At 40.3% G+C, this 15,389-nt stretch overlaps 1 protein-coding gene across 5 annotated transcripts in view; it reads left to right on the forward strand.

The window, feature by feature from the left end:
• The window catches only part of setd3 (SET domain containing 3, actin histidine methyltransferase), a 161,034-nt gene extending 148,342 nt beyond the window's left edge, over nt 1-12,692 (forward strand). For all 5 annotated transcript variants that reach the window (XM_048538556.2, XM_048538555.2, XM_048538558.2 and 2 more), the window contains 2 exons: nt 5,647-5,807; nt 9,671-12,692. In XM_048538556.2, coding sequence (XP_048394513.2) covers nt 5,647-5,807; nt 9,671-10,144 — 635 coding nt within the window. In that variant the 3' untranslated portion in view covers nt 10,145-12,692. The remainder of the gene's footprint in view (nt 1-5,646; nt 5,808-9,670) is intronic.
• Nucleotides 12,693-15,389: the final 2,697 nt, after the last annotated feature.

A 15,389-nucleotide genomic window follows, 5' to 3' on the forward strand; every position in this document is an offset into this window, starting at 1 on the left:
TGAAAGAATTCTCACTAGTTTTTATCCTCCATCTGTTTTTTATATTTAAAACTGGAGTTCCACCTAAATCTCCACTACTTTGTATTTGACTAATAGCTGATCACAAGGCACATTTTCTAACCCTTTTTGGAGAACTAAGGACTCCCCTTTATCACCATTTGCTACTTCCTTAAAGAAGCTGAGAAGACTGGACAAGCAGGATTTTTCTTCTCCTGAATCCATGTTGATTACTACACATAAGAAAAGGAGGAAATCATTCAGTCCCACAAGCCTTTGTCACCATTCAGTTCATTGAGAATTCATATTTATGTGCCTTTGTTCTTTCTCCTTTGATCCGATGGAAATATATTGCTGTGGGTTTTATAACTTTCAATTGACTCAGCATCCACAGAAAGTGAATTCTAGACTTTTTTCTGCTCTGAGCAAATATGAACATCATGATTTCATGCCCAAGCAATTGGGCTTCAATTTTAAAATTCTGCCTTCTGGTCCTGGTTTCTTCCACCAGAGAGAATAATCTATTTATGTGTATGCTAATGAATCTTTACATTACTTTCTGAAGGTTGCAACCTGTCCCTTAATTTAACCCTTAAATGATGCTATCTTTCTAAGAGTCTGATATGAAATTTAAAATGTTTTAAATCAGAGATTAGCTAAATTCTGAAGATTTTCCAGTCAAGCTTTATAAGTCACAATTAGATTTAAAATAGAATTGTTGAGAAAAATACAACGTTCAACAGAACATGATAGGAATTGATTCTATCTGCATTTCTGCATTCATATGTATGAAGAACCTTTAACTGACCCAGATTTTCTAATGTAAGGTAGTTAATTAACCAACACATTTCATGGAGATAAATTGATTTCAAATCTATTGCTAAACAATTCAGATGATCCCTAAGGTTTTATTTTCTGATTATGTGATATTCTTGTGTCTATCTTGATAGGGTGGATTGCACTGTGATCTCTAGAGAGACAGCAGGCCTGTTCCAGTATCGTGACGTAGGCTTTTGATTATGTTTAACTATTCTGTCCTGTTTAACTAAGTCAAAGGTCACAACTTCAGGGCACCCTGAAATATCTTTGAACAGTAGTTATCCTTTATCTAAGGAAAGATATACTGGCATTAGAGGCAAGCCAGAGAATGCTCAATAGGTTGATTCTGGATATGGAGGGATGGTCTAACACTGAGAACTTGATTAGGTTGGAATTTTACTTTTTGGCATCTAGAAGAATGAAAGTCAACCATATTGAAACATATGAGATTCTTAAGGGGCTTGACAGAGTAGATGTGGGACAGTCTAGGACCAAAAGCCTTAATTGGGCTAAGGGATAACCTAGTAAGATAAAGATGATGAGGAATTTCTTCTGGGATAGTCAATCTGTATCAGCGAGTCATAGGAATGGAAACAGTCCAACTCGTTCCAACTTATCCGCACCAACCAGGTTTCGTAATATCATCTGAGATAATTTGCCAGTATTTGGTCCATATCCCTTTAAACCCTTCCTATTCATGTACCTGTCCAGATGTATTTTAAATGTTGTAATTGTACCAGCCTCCTCCACTTCCTGTTGCAGCTCTTTTCATACACGCACCTCCCTCTGCATGAAAAAGTTGCCGCACAGGTCCCTTTTTAAATCTTTCCCTTCTTACCTTAAACCTGTGCCCTCTAATTCTGGATTCCCCCACTCTGGCAAAAAAAAAGACCTTGGGTATTCACCCTATCCATGTCCCTCATGATTTTAAAAATGTCTGTAAGATCACCCCCTCAGACTGCAATGCTCCAGAGAAAAAAAGCTCCAGCCTATTCAGCCCCTCCCAATAGCTCAAACTGTCCATTCCCAGCAACAACCTTTTAAATCTTTTCTGAACCATTTTAAGTTTCACCACATACTTCCTATAGCAGGAAGACCAGAATTGAATGCAGTATTCTAAAAGTGGCCTCACCAATGTCCGGTACGGCCGTAACATGATGTCCCAATTTTTATATGCAATGCACTAATCAACGAAGGCAAGTTTGCCAAAAGCATTATTCACCATCCTGTCTACATGCAGCTCCACTTGCAAGAAACTACAATGCACCATCAATCTTTGGTCTCTGTTTTTCGGCAACACGCCTCAGAGCCCTACTGTTAAGTATATAAGTCCTGCCCTGATTTGCCTTACCAAAATGCAACACCTCACATTTATCTAAATGAAACTCCATCTGCTACTTCTCGCCCCATTGGCCCTTCTGATCAGGGTCTTGTATTCTGAGACAACTCTCTTCACTTTCCACTACACCACTAATTTTGGTGTTATCTGCAGAACAGACTCAGTGGGCCAAAGGTAAAGGGCAGGGTGGAGCCCATAAGGAACAAGCAGGGTAAGCTTCTCACCGAAGCAAAGGGTTTGACAGAGGTTCTAAAAGAATACTTTTGCTTCTGTCTACACCAAATTAGAAAATGGTGACAATAGCCTAATTGAAAATGTAGGTGTTGAGCAACTGAGCAACATGGTTATGGATAAAGAAGAGGTGCTAAGAAGTACTTCAGGTAGAGACGTTACCAGGCACAGATCAGATGAATCCTAGATTGCTGAGAGAGGTTAAAGGAGCAAATTGTGGAAGCATTGACAGAAGTTTTCCAGGCCCGACTGAGCACAGGATTAGTCCCAGGGGACTGGAAGATTGCAAATGTGACTGTTATTTAAGAAAGGGGCAAAGGGTAACCCAGGAACCTACAGACCTATCAGCTTGATGTCACCAGTGGAAAAACTGATGCAGGCTGTTTACAGGATAAGGTAAATTATACACTTGGAGAAAAACAGGTTAATGCTAGCAGTCAACATGGCTTTGTCAAGGGAAGGTCATGTCTGACACATTTGATTGAGTTCTTTAACGAAGTGATGTTGAGAGTAGTGCCGTAGATGTTATATATTTGGAGTCTGAGAAAACATTTGATATTTAACTATTCCTTCTTGAAACAATGTCATGAGTACATAACCCAAATAAAAGCATAAAATGCCAGGAATACCCTGTAAATTGGTCAGATCCTAGAATAAAATCTGAATTGATAAATCAGGTTTACTTCATTTGACATAGTGGTCTTTTGTTGAAACATAAACACACAAGGCTGCAAACTTGTTTTAACAAAAACAGCAGAAGTTTATTACACAAAAGAAAAAATTGAAAATAGACCAAACCAAGCCATCTAAAACTAACAGTTTGAACACTTTCAAAACTCATGGCAAAATGATTCCCACCTAATCCTCAACATCATCTCTTTAGAGTTACTCGGAAAAAAACAAATTTCTTCTCCATTATGCCTGTAGGCTTTGATTTTTAACTGCTTTTTCTCTGTTCGGTTCCTATGAGGTCTTTTCCCTGGAATGCTAACCCAACTAAGATCTCAGACGTGATAAGCTACAGAGTTCTAACCAACACTGCTGGTCTTGACATTTCATAAACCAAACTCTTTTTCCCTGAGTGCATCCCCCACTATCAATGTCCTGGTTATTAAAAGATGTAGCAGGATATAGATCAGTTGCAGATATGGGCAGAGGAATGGCAGATAGAGGTTGGTCCAGGTGAGTTTGAGGTGCTGCACTTTGGGAAGTCAAATGTTAAGGAAACATATACACTTAATGGCAAGACTCTGAACAGCACTAATGTTCAAAGGGATTTGGGTTTCAAGCCCATAGCTCCCTGAAAGGTGCCGTGCAAGCAGGTAGTGGTAAAGAAGGCATATGACATTCTTGCCTTTACTGGTCGAGAATTGAGTACAAGAGTCAGGATGTCATGTCATGTTGTAGGGTTATAAGACTTTGGTTAGGCCACACTTAGAGTATTGTGTTCAATTCTGGTCACCACATTACAGGAAGGATGTGGAGATTTTGGAGAGGGTCCAGAAGAGGTTTACCAGGATGCTGCCTCGATTTAGAGGGTATGAGCCATAAGGAAAGGCTAGAAAAACTTGGATTGTTTTCTGTGGAGCAGCAGAAGCTGAGGAGAGACTTGACAGTCTGTCCAATGATGAGATGCATAGATTGGGTTGACAGCCAGAATCTTTTTTTCCCAGAGATCAAATGTCTAATACTGGGGAGCATGCATTTAAGGTGAGAGGGGGTAAGTTCAAAGGAGATGTGAAGGGCAAGTTTTTTTTAACACTGTCTTAGGGGTCTGTAGCATGTTGCCAGGGGTGGTACAATTTAAGGGACTTTTAGATAAGCACGTGAATATGCAAGGAAGGGAGGGGTATGGACCAAGGGCAGGCAGAAGGGATTAGTTTAATTTGCTGTCACGTTTGGCACAGCATCGTGGGCTGAAGGGCATGTTCCTGTGCTGTACCCTTCTCTGTTCGATCCTGGGGTTTACCATTGGCCAGAAATTTCACTGGAGTTGCCAGTGAAAATATATGGCTAGAAAGGCAGGTCAGAGGCCAAGAATACTGTGGCAGGTAATTCACCTCCTGATGACCCCCCCGGCCCACAAAAGCCTGTCCCATCATCATTGGGTGGCATGGTGGCTCAGTGGTTAGCCTCACACCGTCAGGAACCTGGGTTCAATTTCACCCTCGAGCAACTGTCTGTGTGGAGTTTGCACATTCTCACCATGCCTGTGTGGGTTTCCTCCAGGTGCTCCGGTTTTCTCCCACAGCCCAAAGATGTGCAGGTTAGGTGGATAGGCCGTGCTAAATTGCCCGTATTGTCCAGGGGTTGTGTGAGTCAGGTGGGTAAGCCATGGGAAATGCAGGGTTACAGGGAAAGGCAAGGGGGATAGGTCTGGGTGGGATGCTGTTTGTAGGGGCGGTGTGAACTTGTCGGGTCAAATGGCCTGTAGGGATTCCATGATTTCTATGATTTCTACCTACTCTGAACAATCTAATTTTTCTGGGAGAAACTATACTTACATCTGATTCCAGTCAAAACATCTTCAAACTACCAAACAGCTTTCCAAGCTCCAGACTTTTCTAATTAAAAATCAAATCTTGATTATTCTAAACCAAAAAGCAAGCTAATGTCTTTCAGTGTTTTCTCTTTCCTGTCATAAACCCCTCCAATGGAATGAACTTCCTTGAACACTCCTGGTGGCCCTGTAGTCACATGCTTCCTGACACATACTGTTTTAAACTCATGTATTTCTTCACAAAAATAGGGTCACAGTCAAATGCCACTAGTTCAAATTCCAAGTTTGTTAATATAGAAATCACAGACCCATCATCACTGAACACCTTTGGATTTATAAGTGACTTAGTAAGAGCAGTTTTACAAGTTTGTGTAACATTTTTAGAAAAGCAAATGAGACAGTTCTGAATTTGTGTCCTAAAAGTACGAGCTGCCTGAAGCTGAAAACACAATGATGAAGGAGAAAATCTGAGAGGAGGGCAGCACACTATAGCCTGGACATGTACTCGTAGTCATTAACACACAACCCAGAAATGCGAGCTTGCTTGTTCTCTCAGGTGGACAACTGAGTGTTTGTCGAAGGATGCTTAAAGAACTGGGGAGAAACATTCAAAGAACAAAGCAGGGGATCAAAGGGTCTAAACTACTGCTTTCTTTTCAAATTGTAATCGGCTGAAGTTACCCCGATGCTGAAATTAAGCCCCAGGGTCTTTGAAATATCAAATTTTGAATGTTCTTAATTATAATCTATGTAATTACAGATGAATTGAAAGAACATCTTGTGGGAGAACATGCAATCGATAAGATCTTTACCTTGGGAAACTCTGATTTCCCAGTAAGCTGGGATAATGAAATCAAATTGTGGACTTTCCTTGAAACCAGAGCTGCACTCCTCTTAAAAACATATAAAACTACTACTGAGGTAAGGTCTTTACGTCTTATTTTGTTAATTTTGAAAGTATTTAAAATAGAGTGCATGCAAGTGACCTAGACAGTCCTAGTGATTTTAATTTGGTATTTAGCCTAGCATGTGTAAACATAAACTAGGAATGTATCTTCTCGGATGTATTGATTTTTATTTTCAAAAAAAAGATGGACCCTACGTGAAGCTGAATAGAAATAGATTTATAAAATGACACTAACAGCAAAGTCTTTAAAAGAGCTATTGAATTGTGAATGTAAAGTGCAAGAGGGCATGCCAGGGACAGCACTAAGAATCCCTAAAAATGTGGTATGGTCCTTGCGAAGTTAAAGAACAGGCCTGCCTGCAAGTGCTGACAGAGCTAAATGATTCCACAACCAAGGGATTAGATCAGAGCTCTGCAGCCCTGCCTCATCCTGTAGTGATTGACAGAGGAGAAGTAAATAACTCACTGGAGGAGGAACCTCCACAAAAGTCTCTGCCCTTGATAATGGGAGAGTCTTGCATAGCAGTGCAAGAGGGAAGGCTGAAGCATTGCAACAATGTGAAGTGCCTTGTGGATGATCTATCTCAGCATCGTCCCAGACGTCCCCAACATCACCGATGCCAGTCTTCAGTCAATTTAATTCACTCTAGGTGATATCAAGAAATGGTTGGACATACTGGATTACTGCAACAGCAGTGATACTTTCACTGATAACGTTCCTGCAATGATGCAGATGATTTCTGCCTCAGAACTTACCATTCCCCAATCCAACCTGTTCTCATACGGTGACAACATTGGTATGGAACTAGCAAGGTCGAAAATTTCCCAGATACATGCTATACATAAAAAGCAAGAGTTCTTTTTTTCCTTTATTCACTTATGGCCAGCATTTATTACTTGCCTTTGGGAAAGTGGTGGTAGGCTGCCTTCTTGAACCACTGCAATCCACGTGCTGTAGTTAAACTCACAATGCCCTTAGGCAGGGAATTCCAGGATTTTGATTCAGCAAAAGTGAAGAAACAGCTATCATATTCCCAAGTCAGGATTGTGAGTAGCTTCGAGGGAAACTCGCAAGTGGTGGTGCTCCTGTGTATCTGCTGCCCTTGTCCTTCTAGTTGGAAATCGTCGTGAGTTTGAAAGGTGCTGACTAAGGCTCTTTGAATTTCTGCAGTACGTCTTTGTAGATGGTACACAATGTTGCTACTGTGTGGCAGTGAAGAATAGAGTGGATGCTTGCGGATGTGGTGCCAATCCAGTGGTCTGTTTTGTCCTGGATGGTATTAAGCTTCTTCAGTCTTGATGGACCTGTGCCCATCCAGGCAAGTGGAGAGTATTCCATCACACTCCTGCCTTCTAAATGGTATACAGACTTTGGGAGTCAGGAGGTGTGTTATTCACCACAGTATTCCTAGTCTCTGATCTGCTCTTCTAGCCACTTTGTTTATGTTGCAAGACCAGTTGAGTTTCTGGTCAATGGTAACTCCCAAGATAGTGATGGTAACATTATTGAATGTCAAGGGTAGGTTGTTGGATTGTCTCTCGTTAGTGTGACGTGAATGTTACCTGCCACTTGTCATACCGAGCCTCAATATTGTCCAGAACTTGTCGCATTTGAACAACTACTTCTTCAGTGTCTGGCAAGTTGCAAATAGTGCTGAACATTACGCTATCATCGGCAAACATCTCTACTTCTGACCTTATAATGGAGGGAGGGGCATTAATGAAGCAGCTGAAAACAGTTAGGCATAGGATATTACGCTGAGGAACTCTTGCAGAGATGTCCTGGAGTTGATATGACTGACCTCTGACAACCAAAATCATCCTCCTATGTGCCAGGTATGATTTCAATCAGCAAAAAGTTTGATATGATTAGATTAGATTTTAGATTCCCTACAGGGTGGGAACATGCCCTTTGGCCCAACAAGTCCACATGCCCCATGCAGCATCCCACCCAAACCCATCCCCCTGTGACCCAGACACCCCTGAACACTACAGGCAATTTAGCATGGTCAATCCACCTAGCCTGCACATCTTTGGACTGTGGGAGGAAACCGGAGCACCCGGAGGAAACCCACGCAGACACGGGGAGAATGTGCAAACTCCGCACAGACAGTCACCCGAGGCTGGAATCAAACCCCAGTCCCTGGCGCTGTGAGGCTGCAGTGCTAACCACTGAGCCACTGTGCCACCCTGTATCTCTAATAGCTAACCCAGCATATCTAACTCGGCCAATTACTGCCCCATCAGTCTGTTCTTGGCCATCAGTCAAGTGATGGAAGGTTTGTCAACGGTGCGCTTACACTCCGTTTGTGTTCTGCCAGAGTCAATCAGCTCCTGACTTCATTACAGCGTTAGTTTAGACATGGGCAAAAGAGCTGAATTCAAAGGTCAGGTGACAGTGACTACCCTTCTCTTCAAGGCTGCATTTGACTGAGTGTGGCCTTAAGGAGCCCAAGGAAAACTGTTGCTGGGATTAATGGAAAGTTTTTATTGCTTGTAGTCATTTGTGCCATGTAGGAAGATGGTTGTGGTTGTTGGTGATCAGTCATATCAGCTTCAGGACATCTTTGCAGGGGTTTCTCAGAATAGTGTCCTTGGCCAAAGCATCTTCAGGTGCTTCATCAATGAGCTTTCCTCATCATTAGGTTATAAGTGGAAATGTTTGCCATCGACTGCATTTGCAACTCCTCAGATACTTGAGTAGTCCATGCCCAAATGCCACACAAGTGCCAAGCAATAAACATCTCCAGCAAAATAGAATCTTGACTTTCAATGACATCACCATTATTGAATTTTCACTATCAACATCATAGGAGTATCCATCAACCATAAACCGAACCAAATTGGCCATATAAGTAGTGTGGCTACAAGAGCAGGTCGCAGGTTAGGAACATCGTAGCACTTCCTGATTCCCCAAAGGCAGTCCAATGTATGCAAGACACAAGTCAGAAATGTGCTGGAATGCGCTCACTTGCCTGGATTAGTGCAGCTCCAATGTCACTCAAGAAGCTTGACCCCATCTAGGACAAAGTAACCCCAAGATTTTCACCATGTACACAAAATTTCCCTCCCTCAATCATAGGAAGCAGCAGTGTGATGCACTGCAGGAATTCACGAAGGCTCCTTAGATAGAACCTTCCAAATCCACAACCACCACTATCTAAAAGGACAAGGGCAGCAGATATATTGGAACACCACCACCTGCAAGTTCCCCTCCGAGTCACTCACCATTCTGATTTGGAAATCTATCACCATTCCTTCAGTGTCACTGGTCAAAATCCTGAAACTTCTTCCCCAATGGCATTGTGCATCTACCAAAATTGAATGGACTAGAACAGTTCAATAAGGTAGCTTCTTACCACTTTCCAAAAGCAAACTAGCGATAGGAAATAATTGCTGTTCTAGCCAGCAAAGCCTACATCCCATGAATGAATATTCAAAAAAAATTGATCCCACTCCGTTACACGTTCCCCTCTGCAAACTTTCCAATCAAGTGTTTAATTTCTTTTTGAAAAATTACTATTGAATCTGCTTCCACCACCCTTTTCCTTCAACCTGTCTCCCTTTCTGTCCTGCTAATGAAACATTAGTACATACCAGCTAACCAAACTTTAGTCCTTTTTCTTAGTGTGTGGCTCACTATCAAATTTTGTTTGATTATCAGTCAAGTGAAGCACTTTGGAACTTTTTACAACTTTAGAGATACCCTTTGAACGCAGAGTCATATTGAAACTCTTCCTCAAGATAAATCGCTTTTTAACTATTTTTACTCTGAGGAGAACATCTTTTCTGGTCGCCATGTAACCAGATGTCTGAATCTTGTCCAGATTAAGCCAACATTCTCCACTTCTTTTTCTCCCCCACCCTCTGATTTTAGGATGATAGGTCACTGCTTGAAAAGCCAGAACTGTCCTACCACACCAAGATGGCCGTCCAGCTCCGCACAGCAGAGAAGGAGATCTTGGAAAAGGCAGTGCAAAGTGCTGCTACAAAAAGAGAGCACTTTATAGAACGCCAAGACAAAGGTGCACCACTTCCCAAATATGAGGAAAGTAACATCGCCATGCTAGAGAACACTGCAACAGACTCCAAAATTCCAATGGTGCTGGGAAACCTAAACATTGATGATGAAGGAGAGCAGGATTTGAATTTAACGGAAGCCCTCGGGAAGGCAATTGTAGAAGGGGGAGGCATCGTGAATGGAGAGAGCACTTTTCCCATTGGTACCAATCCCAAAGATCATGAAAACCCTGAACAGGAAGACAATGCCAAAGAGACCGGAGATACCATAAAGACTATATCAGAAAAGAATGAGCACATTAAAACAGTAGAAATTGGAGAACAATCATGAAATATATTGAAAAAAGATGCTTATCTTTAGGTGAAGTGGAAATGGGAACTCTGAACATTTCTATAGCTGAAAGTGCAGCGCATTTGATCATGTCCTTTTAAGGTGAGATGAGTTGTAGCTGAAGTGTCTTGTCAAGGGAGCTTACTTTCTTTTAAAATTTCAGTTTGTTTAAAAGAAGTGGTCTTCAAATAGCTTCCAGCTTAATTTTGCCTATTCCCATTGTTGGATTTGAATACTGGGAGGACTGTCAACCAGTTTAAATGAAATTTTCAGCATCAAAATTCAGTCAATTAAAACTTTTTTTTTAGCTCTACAGAATGAAATCTAACAGTGAAACAGTGGTGTAAAGTAATTCTTTTTGATTTAGTAACATGTGTATGTTGTTTGGTACACAAGTTTAAAAAAATTGTGCTTTTCAACACAATATTCATTTTGTTTCTACATATGAAGAATTTCCACAGGAGTGCAGACTCATATGCACTCAAATGCATCCACAGTGACCACAAACCAGTTGCCCCTTGTTGACTATTATAATCAGGTGGTTACTATTTCTAGTTTTTGTTTTTTATTGGTGCAAAGAATATCAAGTGGTGAGTGAGTAACCAACTGGTATGTCATAGACTGAATGTCATGGTTCCATATGTCTGCTGTAGACACGTTGTAAGCATTATATGTAACCACAAGATAGGGGTTGATATAGAATTCTGAAGTATGACTTCCAGTGAGGCTCAACTTTCTGACTGGGCAAACTGAAGTGCCAAGCCTTTTACAACCACAGCATAGAAACTCATAAATCCTTAGAAGCTCCAGAGTCTTTGATGTTGATTGGTTCATACATTTGGCACCAGTGTCATCTGCAAACAGTTAAGGAAATCTAGACTAATATTTTCTGTTTGAGCCTGTGATAATTTAAACTGGTGTGGTCCTTAGTTCCCATGAGAATGTTAGTGCTATTTGTTTGGATCCCTCAACCAAAGGCATATCCCATCTGCAAAAGACTGTGGACAGATGGCTACCAGAACTGGGTTTTCTTCTACTTATAAACATGGAATTCTGTTAGTGCTAAGGTTTAATGACCTTCGTAAACTGATGATCCAACATAATCAAAACACAAAGGACTAATCCCTTTTTGTCCCCTCCACATCCCTCTACCCAAGTGATTGATGACATTACCTTATCATAATCAAAGTCATCCATATTCTTACTTTTAGACTGAAGTTGTCACTCTGACTGTATATTGGATGACCATATCCTATTTTGACGGGTTAAAATGAATTAATAGTACAGTGATTATTATGAGGAAACAAATTTGTTCTCTTTCAAATACTGAGTAAACAGCATGGTTTAAATTAAAGCATAGGTACAATTCAATACCACCTCCTGTGATAGATGTTAAAACTTGCACCCATAATCATTTGACAATTTGCTAATTTCACCCCCTCCCCACCCATCCCCAAATTTCGACCCAACTGAAAATTGTACTCATATGGTGCTGGGCACAACTTGATTTGGACATTTTTCACAAAACATCTACTTCAGCTCTGAATCAGATTTAACTAATGTTATGATTGAAATGTATTAGAATATTGTGTGCTGAGATGTTGCCTTGACTGAGTGTCATACAGCTAATGTCCACTCTTCAAAATTCAAATTTGTTCAATTTAAGTTATCAGATAATTTAGTAATTTTCCTACACTAGTTTTCCAACTGGATTTGTTTTTTTTTAAATTATTACCTAACTTCTTTTAAGTGCAAAATAAGTGTATATGAATGGAGTAAATTTGGAAATCTGTTTTCTAAAAAGAAACAGAAAACAGAATGAAAATTCTTAGTTCAAACCAATCCCATATAAACAGGCAGTAATATATGTGATGATTTAGTGCAATTAACTTTGCATCTTTTTCGTACACAAATGTAATAATTACAGCTTAAATTATGTTTGAAATTTATTTATATTATTGTGATTAATATCGTATGCAGAACTTATGCTGATCTCTGTATTGAGAATTAGGAGAACAATATTTGAGACAATGGAGCACCCATTGTAATTGAAAAGGGCTAACTACTTTGTCCATATTCTAGTCTGTTTACATTTTGCACAACTTATCCTATTTGAAAGAATACATGTGATTTTTGTAAATTTAGCAGTTTATGTACTATCCGCTTTAATAATTTACCCACTGTATTATTTGTTTAACACTTTGGAAACTAAACAGCAATTTTTTATTTTGAACAATTGTCTTTTCTTAGTTTTTGATTTGTAAGAGAAGTCTTCTTTAACATCTTCTCTAACTCACTAATTAGATCATTGCTACTTTGTCCTCCAAAGTGTGGACAAAACATGAAGCACTGTATGTTTTAAATGTTTCTTTAATGAAAATGTAATTATCTGCACTGTTCATGTAAATTTTAGACCAGATGCTCTACAACCTTGAATACATTAAAGAGGATCGATTGAATGTAAAACTTTGAAGAAAAGGCCACCGTTCTTAGTGAAATGATGTTATTTTCCCCTAGAAACTTTAGGTTGCATTTCCCTTGAACACAGTTACTTTGATGAAATTAAAGTAGCTCACCTTCTAAAGATGATGACTGAGACATATTTTATTTTTGAGAGAATCTGCTTTCCATTTATTACTGAGTTTGCTTTTGTTTACTTGAAAATGTTTAACTGCAATATCTGGCTCCTGTCCACTGGGTCAAAGAAACCTTTAGCTCAGAATTGTAGACCACAACAGGCATTGGGGGGGAAGAAAAGACAAATTGTGAAGTCAAGGGAGAAAAAATGAGCTCTGCTTCAAATAACATGGCAGTTTTATGCCAGTGTATTTGTACTCTGACTCACAAGAGAAATCTTAATGATGGGGCACTGCTCCTCTGAGGCTACAATGTACTATAACGATGAAGTGTTGGTGTGTTACATATCAACTTGAATAAGCAGCCTCCTTGCAAGCGGACAAGTGCTCAGTCATGATGAGCCACAATTAACGGAAGCCATTCTTCTTAAGAAGACCGAGAAAAGTACAGTCGTGCCAAGTCAGCTGCATCTGAGCAAACTTACCTCACAATAAGTATCTGACAATAGCCCAGGCTCCTGTTCTATAATGACCTAATTGTGCAACATGGATCCCTGTAAACATAGAAAGTAGGTGCAGGAGTGAGACACTTAGCCCATTGGGTTGAGACACTCTGCTTTTTAACATGATCGTTGTTGATCCTCTACCTCAAGCTATACTCCTACTCTGTCTACATGCTCCTTGACACCGTTTGCCTTGAGAAATCTGTGTTTTTCTTTCTTAAACCTAGTTGATTACTTAGCCATTTACAGCCCTCTATGTTTAGAAAATGCCACAAATTCACCATCCTTTGATAAAATAACTTTTTCCTCATCTCAGTTCAAAATGGCCCATCATTATACTGAGACAGTGACTCCTTGTTATGGATCTCCCAGCCAGGAGAAACATCTTACCTGTATCCAGTCTGTCCAGTACTATGACAATTTTTTTTTGACGTTTCAATGAGATCCCTTCTCATTCTTGTAAACTCCAATGATTTCAGCTCCAGGTAGCTTAATCTCTGCTCATATGATAAATTTATAATCCCAGGGATCAATCTGGTGAATCTTGGCTACTCTCCCTCAATATCTAGCGCTTCTTAGGTAAGGAGAGCCGAACTGAACACAGTACCCCAGGTGTGACCTCAACAAGGCTGCAACAAACCTTCCTTGCTCCTGTGCTCAAACCCTCTTGCAAAATAGCCAACTTACTTGAGGCTTGCTGTGCCATTCTGCTTTTTCCAACTGACGTAGACATTTTCTCACTTATCCATATTATACTGTATTGGCCACTCATTTGCCTGTTGAATTAACTTGTTTAAATCTCCCTGAAGCTTCTAAAGGAATATACGTGTAACAATGTGATGGGTGAATCATAAGTGTTCTAATGTGCAGAAACATAAGCACTTTACATCTGCGATAATAGAAACTGCAGATGCTGGAGAATCCGAGATAACAAGGTGTGGAGCTGGATGAACACAGCAGACCAAGCAGCATCTTAGGAGCACAAAAGCTGACGTTTCGAGCCTAGACCCTTCATCAGAAATCTGTATTCATCCAGCTCCACATCTAACCTCACTTTACATCTGCCACAGACTTAAATATGAAATTAGAAACAAAGTCACAAAGTTGCTAGGTCTCTTGGTGCACCAAAAGGTCAAGAGTTTAGTTGGATCTTGAAGGTCAAACTAGTCTTTGTATCAGTTTACCAGGCTCTCACTTGATGTCTACTTCCATACATCTGTTGATTACTCCAAAAACAAATAAAAAGTAATATGGATGACAAAGTGTGAAGCTGGATGAACACAGCAGGCTAAGCAGCATCTCAGGAGCACAAAAGCTGACGATTCGGGCCTAAACCCAACGCCCGAATCGTCAGCTTTTGTGCTCCTGAGATGCTACATGGCCTTCTGTGTTCATCCAGCTTCACACTTTTTTATCTTGGATTCTCCAGCATCTGCAGTTCCCATTATTTCTGATCAAAAAGTAATATGGATGCTAGAGATCTAAAATAAAAACTGAAGTTACAGGAAATAGTCTTGTTGATCAGGCACATCTGCAGAGGAGAAACTGAATTCTGGTAAATTACTTTATCTGAAACATTGTCCCAATTTGTTGGTTGTGGAGAGGGACTCCTGATTTAACTTGCATTGCTGATGTGTCTTGGGATCCTGAGAAAAACTCCACATGAGCATATCCATGGTATTTATGTAATTTTGATTGACAGGTTAATGCTTCCAGGGTGCAACTTCAGTTGGTCTGCAGTCCATAGCACACTCAGTGCTAAGCTCCTTATCCTGAAGCTGGCCCAAACCTCAGTTACTACACATCCCTTCTCTTGCATCCTTTCTCCTAGTTCACCTTCAGCAATCCCTGGCCTCCCATCCAGCTACAGTTAGAAGATTCAGCATTAATTGAGTAGGGTGTTTGTGGGTTGGTGCAGGTGGTAAACTCTCTAGGGGTGAGGGAAGCAACACTGTCAGACGATGAGGGAGAGGGTGAATGCTGTCCAAGATGAAGAGAGGGAAGTGAAGAAAATGCTGTTGTGTGATGGTGGCAAAAACTAAACAAAGTAATACTGGACGTGAGGTAATTAATTGTAGGTACTTTTTTAAGAAAATGTTTCACTGTGAAACAAAGCTGGAAATTGCACAATTACAAAAAGCTTTGGCGTGTTTAACGTTTAATACA

This window comes from Stegostoma tigrinum, chromosome 10 (assembly GCF_030684315.1).
Source record: "Stegostoma tigrinum isolate sSteTig4 chromosome 10, sSteTig4.hap1, whole genome shotgun sequence".
Lineage (NCBI taxonomy): Eukaryota > Metazoa > Chordata > Chondrichthyes > Orectolobiformes > Stegostomatidae > Stegostoma > Stegostoma tigrinum.